Source organism: Pagrus pagrus (assembly GCF_965226575.1).
Source record: "Pagrus pagrus genome assembly, chromosome: 5".
Lineage (NCBI taxonomy): Eukaryota > Metazoa > Chordata > Actinopteri > Spariformes > Sparidae > Pagrus > Pagrus pagrus.
Window position 1 is genome coordinate 34,164,245 of NC_140189.1, and position 16,081 is coordinate 34,180,325.

Consider the following 16,081-nt stretch of genomic DNA (forward strand, 5'->3'; position numbering starts at 1 on the left):
TGAATCAAATGCATTTTCTCAGTGAAAACAAAAGCGACACAAGAAGAACAAGAAGAGTCTTATCGGTCGTGTATGTTGAACTTCATGGTCATATTTTATCACACGATAAACCAGAGCTGAGCTTTGATCCTACATCAGTTTCTGTCACAGACTGAAATGTTTGCACAGCTCCAAATATCAAAAAGACGTCAAGTACCAGAGTTGAGCTCAAACGCCTGATCGTAGTTATTGTCATGTTTTACTTATTCTTTAATCACATAAGTAGTTATTTATCACTTATTGCTAACACTAGCTAGCTAACGGGCACACACGTGATACCAACGGCACTGTGCTGTTAGAAGTCCGAACCAACCGACATAATTCTTACAGAGATAAACATATTTTTAAAGAGGATTTATATTGCTGCCTGTTTTTAAAATAAAAATTGCATTTCAGAAAATGTTTTTCTTTTACTAGAAGAGTTAAGAGTTTTGTTGAAATTGAAGTTTATATTTCACAAAGCAATTATAGCTATCAACAAAATACAGGCACAGTCGCTGGAATTGAATCAACCGAGTGGACAAAGCAGGAATGAATTACAGAGTGTAGAAGAAAAGATATATGATGGATGGTGGAAAAGTTATAATTTCAAACTTACAATTTTCATCCAACTTCCTCACTTCACTTTTCTGACTGACAAGGTCACTTATCCTTTGTCCTTTTTCAGGCATCCTCTCGGTGCTGTCTCTGTCCTCTGAGTGCACATCCTTGGCTTCGGAGTTGCCCAAAGTGTCCTACGTCAAGGCCATCGACATCTGGCTCATCGCTTGCCTGCTGTTTGGTTTCGCCTCGCTGGTGGAGTACGCCGTGGTTCAAGTGATGCTCAACAGCCCGAAGCGCATCGAGGCCGAGAAGGCCAAGATGGCAGCCAAGGAGAAGGCAGCGGGAAAGAGCCCCGCTGCCAAGAACAACACGGTCAACGGGACCGGGGGGACGCCGCTTCATGTCAGCACCCTGCATGTCAGTAGATCTGGTTTGATAACTTCACTGTGTGTTTGTGTTTGTGTGTGTCTGTGCATGTGTTGTTCATCATTCAGTGATTAAGAGAGTTACTGTGTTTTCTTACTCAGTCAAACCAAACCATCTTACAGTTTTACTGAGATCAGCTAAATTAACTCTTTCCAGTGATATCAGTGTTTCAGTCCTGTTCCTGAGGGACCATGATCTGCATGTTTTAGATGGTTCCCACCCAAATGATGAGCTTGTCATCAAGCTCTGCTGAAACCTGATAACGACACAGGAATCGGGTGTTTCGGGGCAGGGGAACATGAAGGTGAAGTCCTGCCTCCAGTAATTTAGACTTGTTGGCAGTTCCCTGTTTGCCTCTTGGTTAACAGCAACCCATCAGCTATCGTCTCTGATGATGTAGCCTCTGGGGGAAACGGTCAGTGCTTCAGTCTCCAGGCCGAGACTTCCTCTTCCATGTGTCAGTCAGTGTTTACAATCTGATTATCAGCCTGAAGTGTCCAGAGGACGTTTCATCTCATCTCTTCAAACAGATATCTGCATATGTTTTTAAAACCTAATGAAAAACTAAAGCGTCATCAGCGACAGGCTGAATGTGATCCATCTCTTCTGCTCTCCGCTCTGTTTAGCTTCATGTGACCAAAGATGGATTCTTTGGACATGAAGCAAAAAACAAAACAATTTTAAAAAAGTCAAACTAACTCACTGAGCCTGGTGATGTGAAATCATACTTAAAATTCCTGCTTATAATTCTGACTTGATTTTGATTTGAATTCTGATTTTTCCTGTTGGGAACAAACTATATATGATTTTAATATGTATTATATCATACTCATATCCATAATCAAAGTATAAGCATAATGTCCTCTCAGGTATTAGTGCTGTTGTTGATCACCACAACAACTTGCCGTGTGTTTGTGTTTATGTGTGTGATTCTGAGGAGCCTCCTGCCTTCATTAACACACAGTACAATGAGAGAATCCAGATCCAACATCCTCAGGCATAATGATCTCATCAAAATGCAAAACACGGAAACCTATTCATTAAAAAAAAATTGCCATTGTCCACACACACACACACACACACACACACACACACACACACACACACACACACACACACACACACACACACACACACACACACACACACACACACACACACACACACACACACACACACACACACACACACACACACACACTGTAAACACAGTCAGGACTCAAGTCGGACGCTCACATGCACATCAGGCATGCCGTATGTTCTGCGGGTCTTCCAATTGTACGCCTAATTGAAATTAATTTAGCTCTCGGTCTACGTCTGTCCGAGGCACATTCGGTTTAAGAGGATTACATTATTCCGTTGAGGTTTAATGGGTTTTCTTGTCAAAACCAAATCAAAATAATGAAGCTCTAATGAGCTTAATGACTTCAGTGAGTAAGCATCCATAGTCTGATTAGATCCCGTTCACCCCGCAGGCCTTCAGGGAAGTCGATGAAAGGGATTTTTTTTGGATGGCACTAAACTGCATCCTTCTGCGGTTTCATATAAGTTGTCCGATATGAGAGCACGTCAAGGGTGTCGAGGGTTTACGAGTCCTCAGATGAAAGAAGAGCCATATTAGGCAACATTGTAGAAGACAAAGTAAATCTAATTTTGGCTCCGAAGATCTTTCGTTTTTCTCTTAAAATAACAGCAGTTTTGTTGTATCAGCGTGAGTTCTGTCCAAGTTTCAGGATCAAACAGCTTCTGGTCTGTTTCCAATCGTGTCCCGCAGCCCGAGAACAGCTTCAGTTTACGTTCCTCACAGTTCTGATGAAACCTGCCTGCAGCGTGGACGTGATGTATAGAAAAACAAATTTGGCTACTGTTTAAGCACACGACGCTTTTAATGTGTCAAACAGTTGTCAGTGAAAGTGGAGCATTCAGTTATCTTTGGCCAGTGTGTCATTACAGAGTCTGGGATGTTTCTACCTGATGATTTATGCAAGTTGGTCTGTAATCTATAAAGGAATCTATAAAGAGAAGACATGGATGTAACCAAGGACAGACAAGTAATGCTGTCTTGTCAGAGAGACTAAAAATATACGTTGTTTACAAGGTAGATTTTCCAAAAAGGTTGGAATATCTTTTTGCACTGTATTTCCCCTCATCATCCTCATTGATTTTTGTAAATATATGCTTATTCTGAATTTGATGCCAGTACTTTTCAAACTATTTGCATCACGGGCAGCAGAAGACGAGGACAGGTCCATCAGTAACAGGTGATAGTGTCATGATTTGGTCTGAGGAGCGGCTTCGTTGAAACGCTCAGTCGTTCACAAGCAAGGGTGGGACGAGGGTCACGGCTTAGTGAAACACATGGTTGCATAACGTCACTACATTCAGGCTCACGAACACTTCAGTTACAGATCCGTGCATCTTTCTGCTCACTCGTTAAGCAATCAATCTTTCTGGATTTCCCTAGCCCCCTCATAACTAGGGGCCTACATAGTACTGTATGCCAACATATCCTTAAAAATATTTATCCTGCAGTATGAAATAATCTCTGTTAGCACCAGCAGTCAGAGTGCATGGCTCTGAGCACTGTAGTCCCAGGCTGCTGCTCAGTTTTATACCACTTTGCTGTGGTGACTCTGCCTCGGGGCTGCCAGCAGCGCTCTCAGGCTGTTTCCTAATCTTATCTTGCTTTATATGTCTCAGATATATGAATGAATTTTTGGAACCCTGCAGGATTTAACAATCAATTTCTCCCTCATGTCGCTTTCTTGCTCCCAGGTGGCTGAGACCCGCTGCAAGAAGGTGTGCACCTCTAAATCGGACCTGCGGACCAACGACTTCAGCATCGTGGGCTCGCTCCCGCGGGACTTTGAGCTGTCGAACTTTGACTGCTACGGGAAACCGATCGATAATGCCGGCGCTGCCGGCAAATCCCAGTCCAAGACCAACAAGAAACCTCCTCCCCCGAAACCAGTCATCCCCTCTGCTGCCAAGAGGGTCGACCTGTACGCCCGAGCCCTCTTCCCTTTCTCCTTCCTCTTCTTTAATGTGATTTATTGGTCCGTATACTTGTGATTATCTTGAAATGATCTTGTATTATTAATCCCCCACTTCACTCCCTTAAATATCTTTATTGATCATTGAAAAAGTTTAATTCCAAAGTGAACATTGAGAAGTGAGTCTCAGCCAACAGGTGATGGCTGAGAACACACTGAAACTACAATGTATCGTTATTATTACATTTATCTTCACATAAAAGTAGACAACTGTCATCATTCGTGTATTAAAATGATTATAACTTAATCTTTATTTACCTAAAATGGATATTATAGCATCTTGTATTGAAATACTTTATTTATTGATAATGGTACTCGAGAGGTGAATACAGGACTGCAGATTAACTGCTGTGATGGATGATGTGTGAACAAATCCACAGAGATTGATTCTTAACGAGCGAGCAGAAAGATGCACAGATCTATAAAGAGCATTTGTAAATAGCTATTTGATTTTTTCGCCCTCGCTAAGCGGGAGTCTTTCCCCGAGTTTAATAAGTTCAAGCATTTTATTTGCAAAGTGTAACATTGTAATTACCTTGCATGTTAAAAAGATGCATGTATATGAAGATAAAAGCTAAACGTATATATATATAATATATAAATATATACAGAGTATTTATTACATTTTGTTATTCTTATGATTTTGCTCTTGAAAAGATAAGTGGATATGTGAGACACCGTGTTCCTGTCCAGATGGTCATGTGACACTGCCACTCCTTAAACTAATGTATCGTTTGACATCTTCCCACCTGTAGCGTGTAAATGGGTCACTGAGTCGTGACCATATGTCTGTGAAATTTACAAGCAAAGTTTAAAATTAAAATAAATAAATGATGATCAAATGACTTTTCACCATTTGCTGTGAATAAAGATGAACACATATTTGAATACTTAAACGCTGTTTTGTTATTTTTGTGACAGTAATCAGTGAGAGTGCAGCTGCGAGGTTCTGGTCCGGACTCTTGCCAGGAGGTTCAGACCCAATCCTGCAGTTTTGTCTCATATTTGTCGGGGACACCGGTCGGTTGGCACAGTTCTCTGCATTATTTCCCTGGCACACTTTATGTCAGATTATTCCAGTCAGCAGCATCTAAAATACACATTCAGGTTTTAATGTTGGTTCAGATTTCTGTTCTGGACATTTATGCACATTGGCACATGTCTAATGAAAGTTCAGTAGACTCAATGTAAGTAATCAACTGTGGGGGTGTCGTGGTGATATCCATTGGATGAAATTTTTACCCTGTTCACCATTTTCTGTGAAGGGCTGTTCCCTCAAAATGAGTTTTTTTCTCATGCCATAAGCAAGAAACCTTCACTTCACAAGCACTTGCATGTACTAAACTTTCCAGTTTTACTCCCATCTGCTGTTTAATCTGAAAGGTTTTCATAGAGGGGTTTGTTCATATCATTTATAAAACATCGTGGCCCTGAAACAAAAGCTGTTTGTTCTTTTGTTGACAGAATATACTGATCTACAGCCGAGTGATTGAAAGAGACATCAAAATCTCCTCTCCTGAAATCTTATGATAATATGTCACTGTCAGAATGAATAAAACATTATGAACTTGGCTTTGAATGTTCAGATTTCAGTTCTGGGAAATTATGCATATTAGTGCATATTTTATTACATAATGCATTCACATAAAATCTCAGAAAACGCTCATGGTGATTCACCTTCAGTGGCTCCTCTTAATGGAATAACTGCCCACTGTTTAAAACAAACAGCATTTTTAAGCCATTTAAAATAATGTGTAATTACTTCTGCCTTTGACCATTAAAAAGATAATATTAATAAACTAATTACTGTTTCCAATATCTCTGTCTAACACAGTTTGTAATACATTTAGTCCACAGCGCACTTTTAATCTTAAAGGAAATGAATTACGACCCTCGACAGGATAGTCTCTGCGCTCTTGACCTGTAAACATTTACTACAGTAACACAAACATTTAACCGGCCCTGGCCTCCCCTGCTTATGATCCTGGAGGGACTTGCACCAGGTTGAGATCGTCTGTATCTCCAGCATCTTCCCTTTGCTCTGCCGACATGTACCTCCGCACATCACCACACAAACACATCTGCTTCTTCCACCGAGGCTTGACCTCCCCTAATCTGCCAAACCAGCCACCTATTATTCATGCAAACCTGCTCGGAGAACGACCCCTGACTATCATTGTGAGGCTCCTCGTATGAAATCTGTCTCCGGCTTTAATGAAGCAAGATAGATGCCGACCTCATGTCACGACAACAGGGTCATATTAATGAAGTTTGTGGCAAATTGGCCCAAGATTGCTCACGTAAAGGAGAGACAAACTGTCATTGCTGGGCTCTTTCTCTTTTTTTCGTTTTTTTTTTTTTTTTTTGGTTTTCACAAAATCAGAAAACAAGACTTCTGTTTTTTCTGTCTGTGGCTGCCATGGTTACAGACATGGGAGAGAATTTTGGTCTGTCACTACAAACACCTGCCTGAGACGCAGCACGGGAGTCGGACTGAAACTCTAACATGAAAGACGAAACATGAACCGCAAAGAGAAGCAGACGTTTTCACAGATTAATGACTGTATGTATCTGAATGTGGTTAATTTTGACTTACTGGAGCTCTGACTGAATCATAAATGAGTGATTCTGCATTGCAGTGCCCTCCAATGGCCACATCTATACTTGTTTAATGTAATCAGGAGACAAAATGCTCTTCTCCTGGGGGGAAAACAGATGTAGTGCCAGGCTGTGAGTAAAACATAATGATGGCACAAGGCAAAGCAAAGGGAGGCGTCCACTCCATGCTTAAATAAAGAGACATGAAACAGAATTATAAGTCATTTTCAGAGGCGACATTACTTTAAATTATTAATCACCCAAACCTTTAGAAGATATGAAGTGATGTTTGGCATTTTAGTAGCTGCTATTTCTTCACATCTGTTTAACATTTTGACATTTCTGGTCATTATGTGAGGCTGTAATCTGCATCAAACACAACAGACGTTAAAATATGCACCGCTCAGCTCACCAATGATCCGAGGAAACGATCCACAGCAGCAGGACAGTAGAGGTATCAAACAAAGCCCTCGTAACTGCTGTGACTCATGTGTCTCTTTGTGTGTGTGTGTGTGTGTGTGTTTGTGAGTGTGTGAGTGTGTGTGTGTGTGTGTGTGTGTGTGTGTGTGTGTGTGTGTGTGTGTGTGTGTGTGTGTGTGTGTGTGTGTGTGTGTGTGTGTGTGTGTGTGTGTGTGTGTGTGTGTGTGTGCTCCACCCCCGCACCCCAGCACCCTGCCAGTAGCTCAGTGCAGTAACCTATATCACACAGGGCGCTTTCTAATCCAACATGACCTCTCACCAGGCTGCCACACAGGCCACCAAGAAAACCACCATGACAGTCAAGGCAATGATTAGTGGAGGAGCAGTGGGGGAGGAGAGGCCACGGGGCTTATTGGAAGCTCATTTACTGTGAACGAGGCTTTCACACATCAGCGTTGTGCTTTTACAACCTTATTCTAGCCTCAGAGATAAACACGCAGAGTAAATGTTGATTTTCTTATCAGAAAGGAAGAGAATGTGTTGTTATCATCAGTGTTTCAATTCTCAAGTCATATCATAGAATCAAGAGCTTGTTTAAACAGTATAGTGATTAATTGAAGCTACATGACATCATCATTACCTGCAGTCTGTTTGTTAGCTGTCTTGTTTGTTTACTCGCCGTCATATTTGTGCGTCATGAGGGAATTTTCACGCTTTTATCCGAATTCTCCGACATAATAGGTTATTTTCCGAATGCCACAGTGGATTTCAGGTCAGCCACCATTTTCCAAGCCAGCAGCTGTTTGGTGGCAGATGATCTCTTTTTTTTTTTTTTGGCAGTAGCTCGAAATATGTGGAAGTCTCACAAAAAGTGTGGAGGATGCCGTTTCCTGTCAGAGGTCGAGGTGGCGAGAAGTTTGGTTCCAGCCAGACTGAACCAATCTGTAGAAATGGCTGTGACCGCGGTGCCGTCATTACAGTTAGTTCTGCCACGAAGCGGAGGAAAGGTGAGAGTGAAATAATGTCGAGTCTGAAAGAGTCTGAAAGAGTCTGATAGTGGAGGAAGTGGAGGAGAGAGGAGGGGAGAAGCAGAACAATAGATAATCCAACTGAGGAACAATAAATAATGTTGTGTCTCAAACTATTTTTCTTCACTATAAAACAATCGTAAAAAAAAAATACAAAAATGTAATATTCTGGCAGCAAGGGATGAAAAAAATACTGTAACGTCACACAAAAATACAGTAGTTTTCTGTAATTGAAATACACTTTTTAGCTTTGATTTTAGATTAGCCTTCTAATGTTTATTTATGGATATTGACACGTAAAATCAGTGGAATCACTTAAATATGGTCAACACAGTCACAATTAAATAATAATGCGCAAAACTTTCAAACATTTGCATTTCAGAACATAAAACTGCCAAAGTAGGTTGATAACTAGTTTGGGAAATATATTAGAAAACATTTATTCAAAGCTTCTGGTCTGAAAACTACACAACACTTCATGTGACGACAGAAACAACACTGCTTTTACTGTTCATCAACACAAACCTTATTTCATTTAATAAATGTAAACACAGTATTAAAAGTGAATGTAAAATTTTCAAGAAAAAAAAGTGCGTGGAAAAAAACAATTTTCTTTTAAAAATTGAAATTTCTACAGTTCCAGATTTTACAGGTTACTTGACATTAGACGTGTAAATTCACAGTATATTTTTGTAATTCCGTTTATTTTGTGGGTTTTGAAGATTCAGGAAAAATGTAACTGTAAAATAAACAGAAAGATTTTCATCAGATTTCTTCTCATAAAACTGTGTTAGTGATGCATCTTTGACTGTTTTGCAACAGATATTCTGAATTTGTGTTCATGACCGCGGGGCTCATAAAAAACAACGGCTGCTCAGCTGGAAACACAAAAACCATCCAGCAGTGCGGGTGCAGGACGATGCATCATTAGTGAGAGACTCAATACAGACAGCTGGAAACTATTACGCTTGTTGATGAGTGAATATTTTCCTGCTGTTTGACAACACTTCTTCTTGGTCACGTGCTTTAATAGTTCTCCCAGCTGTGACGTTTTGAAGTCACATTTTACGAACTTAACATGACTAAGTACGAACACAGGAACTAATCACACGCTCGACTTTCAAAGCAAGAATCTGTTTAAAACAGCATCGTAATTTTTGGAATAAAAGTTTTGAAGTGTTAAAACTCTGTGCAGATGAAAGTGAATATTTTCCCTCAGTAACTTCTTTTAAATGACTTGCTTTGCAGTTACTTACATAATGACTGAGTGAGTTTCATGTTTTCCATCTGATCCGAGGACAAAAAAAATAAAAGGAGCTCAGTGCACATTGAATGCTATTGACGTAAGCTGATGCACTCAAAGTGTCCGGCCTCAGCACTCTTTCTGACCTTGGGACCGATCCCTGCAGTTTTAACTCCCACAGAAATGCTCCAATGGCAGTATATGCTTGGCTTAGCAACTTCTGTGTGTCCAACGGCCTTGTTATGTATTCACATCACCTCTTTACTGTATGCTCAAACAGCCTCTAAGACAGTGTCACGTCAGCAGCAGCTGAAAGTCACGAAGGTGCTGCTGCTTTCTATTTCCCCGATCAACGGCAACTGTACAACGAGGAGGATCACTGAAACCTCGTCAACATAGAGCTGAATGATGAGTTCAAATGCTGTTCTGGTGTTTGTGCTGCGTTTGTTTCATTTAAACTTAAGTCAGAACTTTAGTTTCAGTTCTTAGAATAATCTAGAGTGTGAATATCAACAAATAAATACTATGAAAGGTGTTTTTCATATGAAAATGTCTTTGATAAAACGGCTCTACTGATGTTCCTCATCCTCGTTCTGCTCGTGCTGCAGGAGTCTGTTCTGGCTGTAGGAGACATAATGTCCTCTGAGTGCTTTTTGTTTGTGGGTGTTCTCGCTCAGCTGTTTAATTGCACTTGGCATCAGTTTTTTTTTTCCTGAGGTGATCAAAATGTTGATGTGCAGTTGTCTAATAATAGATCAACATGTACATTGAACAATACATTTAGAGTGATATGCAAGTTTATTAAAGGGTAAGTTCACCCAAAAATGAAAATTCAGTCATTATCTACTAGTCTCCCGAAGCGATTGAATTTCAGATTAAAAATTGATTTGAAAAGATTTGCACCCTCAACACACTGTCAGACTTGTGCAGTGGTTTTAGCCGAGCAGCTACAGTGAAGACTTCAGCTTTAAAATGGTGTAAATAATGTCTCATCCCAATAAACCCAATAAATATATGACGCATTTAATTAAACTTTACCTGTTCAGCCTGAGTGGAGCCAGATTGGGCTTATTTTTGAGCACCTATGGTAACATATGAGTTAAATATATAGTTTGGTACCTGAGAAATTTTAAATGGCACAGATGTTGCCAAAATGGCACATTTTGAGTTTCCGCCTGAGTCTAAAATACTCTGTATTTTGTTCTGATTCACTTTATTAGCATAAAAGTTGGCAGTTGGAGGTAATGTTCAGATTCAGCTTCGTAGAGATTTGGAGCTGCAGCTGCATCATTCATTCTAAAATTGTAATAAAAAAAACAATCTTTCATTTATGCTGTGTGCCAACTTAATTTACTCGGACTCAGTGACAAATATACTTATAAATACACATCTGAACAAATATTTAAAGTGTTCCCTTTATTATGATGCTTTGATTATTCATATAGACCTTGTAGTTGCAGAGATACACTCTGTTAATCATCGAGCAGAGACACAAAATAGAGGCGAGTTAAGTATAACAGCAAAGTTGCTGCAGCTGGTCCGCTCCTCTAATATCAGTGCAGACGGGCAGGGGAGGAGCAGTGGCTGCCAGTGTTCGTCTGTAAAGCACCACTAACGTTAGTGGCCAGTAACAAAGCAGTGCTCTTTTTATTCGATGACTTGGTTGATACTGTGAAGTTGTGAACATGAGTGTCCACGCTCTTCTATCCCAATCAGATGAATGTAAATGGCATCGTGATCACCACCACAGCCGAAGACGCCATGTTGGAAATGTCACAAACACCATCGACGTCAGCTGATGATGTATGAGGGACTTGAAGGGTTGTCCCATCGCATCGAGGGCTATTTCAACCACGACCCCCTGCAGCTCTGTTTTGAGGGGCGAGCGGTTCATTCAAAAACGAGGGGTAGAGGTGAAGTGGGGTCAGGCTGCATGGAGCCATATCATGTATTGTTCAGTTGTTTTGTAACGTTTTCAAAAAAGTCCCATCTACCTCAGGTGCTCAGGAGAACGCTGCAACAATGTTTTGCTGTGAAACTCTGGAAATGTTTTACAAAACCACAAAACTTCCCACAAATGTACATCAGCTTGAGGGTATAATGACAGAATTTTCATTGTTGGGCTAACTTATCCTTTAATCACTAATGCATTATGTGCATTCATGTAAAATCTCATTCATATTATGCATGTTGTTGTCCAATACATTTCTTGGAGATATCATTGTATTTTTACATAGTTCAAAATTACGTCTGCAGCAGCGTAGCCTGATGGCTAACACTGGCACCTCCTGAGAGAGACGCAGCTCAGCTGGATGGGAAACGTATTCATGAATGTAAATGAAGGAAGTTCCTGTAAATCTGTGCGTGCACAGTGTTAAAGTGCAGATGTGTGTTGAATACAGTATCTCCCTGCCTCCTGCTCGGTGCACGTCAGGACAGACTCCAGCCTGGTGGAACTTTCTGAAAAGAGAGAAGACAGTAAAGAAAATTAATCACTCAGCTGCACAGTCTTCAAACATTTCCAACCAATTTATAAGATGGAGCCTATGCATTCATACTTCACGCCGTCTAGTTTCACAGCTTCTGTTTTCCTGCATCCACATGGATTGAGTAGTCGCCTCATTTCAGTTTATTTTTGATAAAAACATGTAGGGTGGCAGATCTCCTGAGATTCTCTACAAACCCTTCTTTGTGGGTCAGACGAGACTGAAAATAATTCCAAAATAGATAATAAATAGGTGAAAAGAGGGAAATCAGGCTTCTCTTTAGGCTCCTGATGGACTCCAGAGGACACTCAGAAACATTTATCCATTGATTCTGTTCTGCAGCTAATGACAGCAAGGGAATCATTGCATCCTTTACCAAAAGGTCATGTGTCAGATCCCCAAACAAACAAACAGAAAGCAGTGTTTGTCCATCACAAGTGTCTCGTTGGAGAGTCTCTGAGTGAGACACTTAAATGCTGCCCATTGTAAATCCCTTTTAGATAAGAGCAGCAGCTAAATGCCAGGTATGTAAATGCTTTCTCTGAAGCAGCTGCACAGGATTTCTGAGACAAACCTGAGTGGTGAAACATTTCTCAAAAGGTCACTGACTTGTTCCACCAGTTTCAAAGTGTTGGATTCTCCCGGCTGTTTTCATCAGCACGTGTGGTTTATTTGTGTAAATTGGCTCAAAGGTAAACACACTCACACAGCAAGCGGGTTCATGATTTGATTACGAGTTGCTCTCATTTCGCTGCTGAAACCCATCACAATGCTCCTTAGCGTTATGACAGTTAAATTATCTCGCGGGCTGCAAATTCACTACATTGGGGAATGTGCTGTAAGATAATCAAACTGAAATTACATTTCAATCTCGCAGCAGCAGAGTGAATCCATGCGTGGCAGAACCTCCAGACAAGGTCACACGGATCAACATATGTGAGTTCGGGAAGCACGAGCAGCTGAACATGCAATTTACTGCCGTGAGGAGATGAGAATGAGAATGGGGTCAGAGAGCAAAGGTTCGGGTGTGCAGTTCAGGTTCAGCAGCAGAGTCTCATTTTTCATTGTTTTGCATAAAGATGAATGAGGCAGTAATACAAGTTTTAAATATGCTGACTCACATGTACCAGACCTCCATTGTAAGGTTGCAGTTTATGTTTAGGCAAGAAAACTACTTGGTCAGATTTAGGAACACGTTGGGGTTTGGGTTACAATCACTATGTTACTTCTGTAACAACGATCTCCTGAATGAAAGCCCTGTACTTGTTTAACCCGGCTGTCCACCCCCGACCTTCTCCCTGCACTGACTTTTTAAACTCTTTACTTCTCCTCACTTCCTCCTTTAAAATTAAGAGAATTATCAAAATCAATTCCCTTCAATCAACAAATTGACTAATAGTTTCAGCTCTGATGTTCAGAATGAGTGAGCGGGCAGATAAAGGTCGCTGAAGATCACTTCAAGAGGTCAAATGGACTGTGAACCCAATATGGCTCCAGCAGAGATCAGACTTACGACCTTAACATAGGATGAAGACGTCCTTAACAGAGCTACCACAGGAGCCATCAGCAGCAGCAGCTGTGCACCAGGCACATGACAACATGCCTCCGATATCTGTATTTGACATTTTAAAACTGAAGGTATTTCTAAATTGTATTTTTTTCACAGGCACATGGAGGATTTACTTCTACAGTTTAACTCAGAACAGTGATTGGAAGCATCTGGAAGACTTAATCCTCCTGAACACAGTGAAACACCGCTGAAGAAATGTGCCACCGTGAGAGCTGCTGTTGACCAAATAACAGACAAGCATCAACTTTGAAAAAATGTGTAATGAAAAGATTATTTGAGCTGAGACCTTCAAATGTGTTTCAGTCTCCTCTACAGCATGTTAAAGGCCAACATCCCATAATGAGAAAACTCATCAAGCTCATCAGCTGGAGGCCATCACTCATGCCCCCCAGGAATACCCATCACATGGATCTCCTCTTTAACTTTGATCCAGCGTCTTATTCTCACCCTCTGCATAACAATCTCATGCAAATCTGTGCACAGTTGTAACTACCATCTTGTGCAGGGTTAAATGGAGGAGAGCTGCCTCACAAGCAACAGGAAATAAATGGCACGCCTGTCCCCCGGTTTTATGATATGCATATCTCAGCCTGCACAGACAGATGTATATTAATCATTGGACAGAGTGAGATAGCAGTCTGGGAGCAAACTAATGAGGCTCAGAGCGAGTGGGAGAGGACGAGGTGGCAGTGAGAAGCAACAGTGTGTCAGATTTCAGCACCATGGACAGCACATCACATGCAGCTGGCTCCTTTATAACGGATCGGCCCCAAGGTCAGAGAGAGTGCTGAGCTTTTACAGAGGTGGGAATGTAAAGGAAAATATCGTTTTTTTATAAGTTGGGTCTTATTTTCTTGCTTTTGTCCATCATTTATATTGGACACAACACTGTAGTCAACAAGGTAACTGCTGAAATCATGAGAACAGCAGCATCGCTACAAGAACATGTGATGGCACGAAACAAACGTGATCAGAAAATAAGACAACAGTTTGTTTGTTTTTCAGATTATTTAATCGACTTTGAAAACTGAATGAAAAGAAAGCGAGCGCAACAGACAAACCTGCAATAATTCATCGTTTTCAAAACAGGAAACACACACAAGAAGCCACAGACAGAGGGTGAGATGAGGGGGATTCAGTTGGCTCCAATCTGCAACCTGCAATCTGCGAGATGCCACAAACATCCCACGCACTGGACCTTTAATTTAAAAACTGACAGACAAATAGTAGATTGTTCGATGCTTAAAGTAACTGTTGGTTACAGCTCCAGCTGACTCTGTAAAGTGCTGAGAAAGTCACACTGAAGGTGTTTCAGGCCTGTTTGCTGTAATATTGACTGAAAGAGCTCCAGTAGTTTAGTAAAGTTCAGGTGACACAAGCTTGGTGGGGATGTGACAAGTCAGTCCACATGAGGTTCTTGGTGCTGGGTTGGAAATCCTTCTGACACCCGAGAAAAAAGCAGACTGACCTTTTGAAAAACTCTGTCAGGTTTAAATGTCCTGCTTCATATCAGAAACATGAACTAACTGCACACGAGAGGACAGTGACTCTGTGATGTTGTGAATCAAACGTGTTCAATATGTTTTCATGTGTTAAAGCTCCAAATGAAACGTATTCAACCAAAGACTTCAGCTTTTTCCCATTCTAGTGTGCACTCTTGTCGCCAAGTACTTATCGCTCGGCTCTTTCCGCCTCTTTCCGCCTTTCTCATTAACATTCATCACTTGTGGGTGTGATGCTGAAAGGATCTCCGGCGCGCCGAGCGGAGACGCGCAGTGTCCCTGTGCGTTTAGAGGAGGTATCAGCTGCCGGCAGGAGGGGAGCGGCGAGGAGGAGCGGAAGAAGAGACAGCAGACCTACATCGCAGCGACCATTCCTTCACTGCTGCTGCTGCTGCTGCTGCTGTCCTTCCACTGCGAGACACCTGCACAAAAAACACGGTCCTTTTCCTGCTGATCATTTTCTCCCCAAGGCTGAAGGTGTCCAATATGTGTCGGATCTAACCTCTCCGGAGAGGAACGAGGAATATCAGACTCTCCTGGTGGATGTGGACACCTAAACTGTGGACATGGAAAAGATAGTGAATTTATCCGTTTCAGTCCTGCTGGTTTTATGGGGATGCGCGCTTGGAGGCTCGCCCAGTGTTCAGATCGGTAGGTCCAAGCGAGAAAACGCGTTAGAGTCTGTGCGTAAAAATGATGTGTGAAAATTGTGACTGATGTTTTGTGTCGGTTTCAGGGGGACTTTTTCCGAGGGGCGCGGATCAAGAGTACAGCGCATTTCGGATAGGAATGGTTCAGTTTGGCACCTCGGAATTCAGATTGACGCCTCACATTGACAATCTGGAAGTGGCGAACAGTTTCGCTGTTACCAACTGCTGTAAGTGCCAAAAAATATCCCCCTCCTCCTCCTTCAAATGAATCTAAATGAATCTTTCATGTCATCCATGAAATGTTGATGCCCGTATTGTGCGCTCTGGGTGAATGTATCATGGCAATCATCTGAGCTGTCTAATCTACATTCTGCCAGCAAACATATCGAGGCGGTGAGAAGGGTAGTTGAGGAGGAACAACATCGTGTGGGCAGGGGGTGGGGGGGAAAGTTGGTTTCCACAGTAACAGTCAGTCACATCCATCCCATTTTCATTCCTTCAGATTCCGAGATCAAACACGACT

The 16,081-nt window shown here is 41.5% G+C and overlaps 2 protein-coding genes across 5 annotated transcripts in view; both read left to right on the plus strand.

Annotated features, from left to right (window-relative positions):
* glrbb (glycine receptor, beta b) overlaps nucleotides 1-4,957 on the plus strand; it is a 31,847-nt gene extending 26,890 nt beyond the window's left edge. The window contains exons 9-10 of the mRNA XM_084353962.1: nucleotides 707-999; nucleotides 3,784-4,957. Coding sequence (XP_084210088.1) covers nucleotides 707-999; nucleotides 3,784-4,080 — 590 coding nt within the window. The 3' untranslated portion in view covers nucleotides 4,081-4,957. The remainder of the gene's footprint in view (nucleotides 1-706; nucleotides 1,000-3,783) is intronic.
* A 10,219-nt stretch (nucleotides 4,958-15,176) lies between these two features.
* The window catches only part of gria2b (glutamate receptor, ionotropic, AMPA 2b), a 53,408-nt gene continuing 52,503 nt past the window's right edge, over nucleotides 15,177-16,081 (plus strand). For 2 of the 4 annotated variants that reach the window (XM_084353529.1, XM_084353530.1), the window contains exons 1-2: nucleotides 15,177-15,559; nucleotides 15,645-15,785. In XM_084353529.1, coding sequence (XP_084209655.1) covers nucleotides 15,475-15,559; nucleotides 15,645-15,785 — 226 coding nt within the window. In that variant the 5' untranslated portion in view covers nucleotides 15,177-15,474. The remainder of the gene's footprint in view (nucleotides 15,560-15,644; nucleotides 15,786-16,081) is intronic. The other 2 variants (XM_084353527.1, XM_084353528.1) reach the window with 1 other exon arrangement.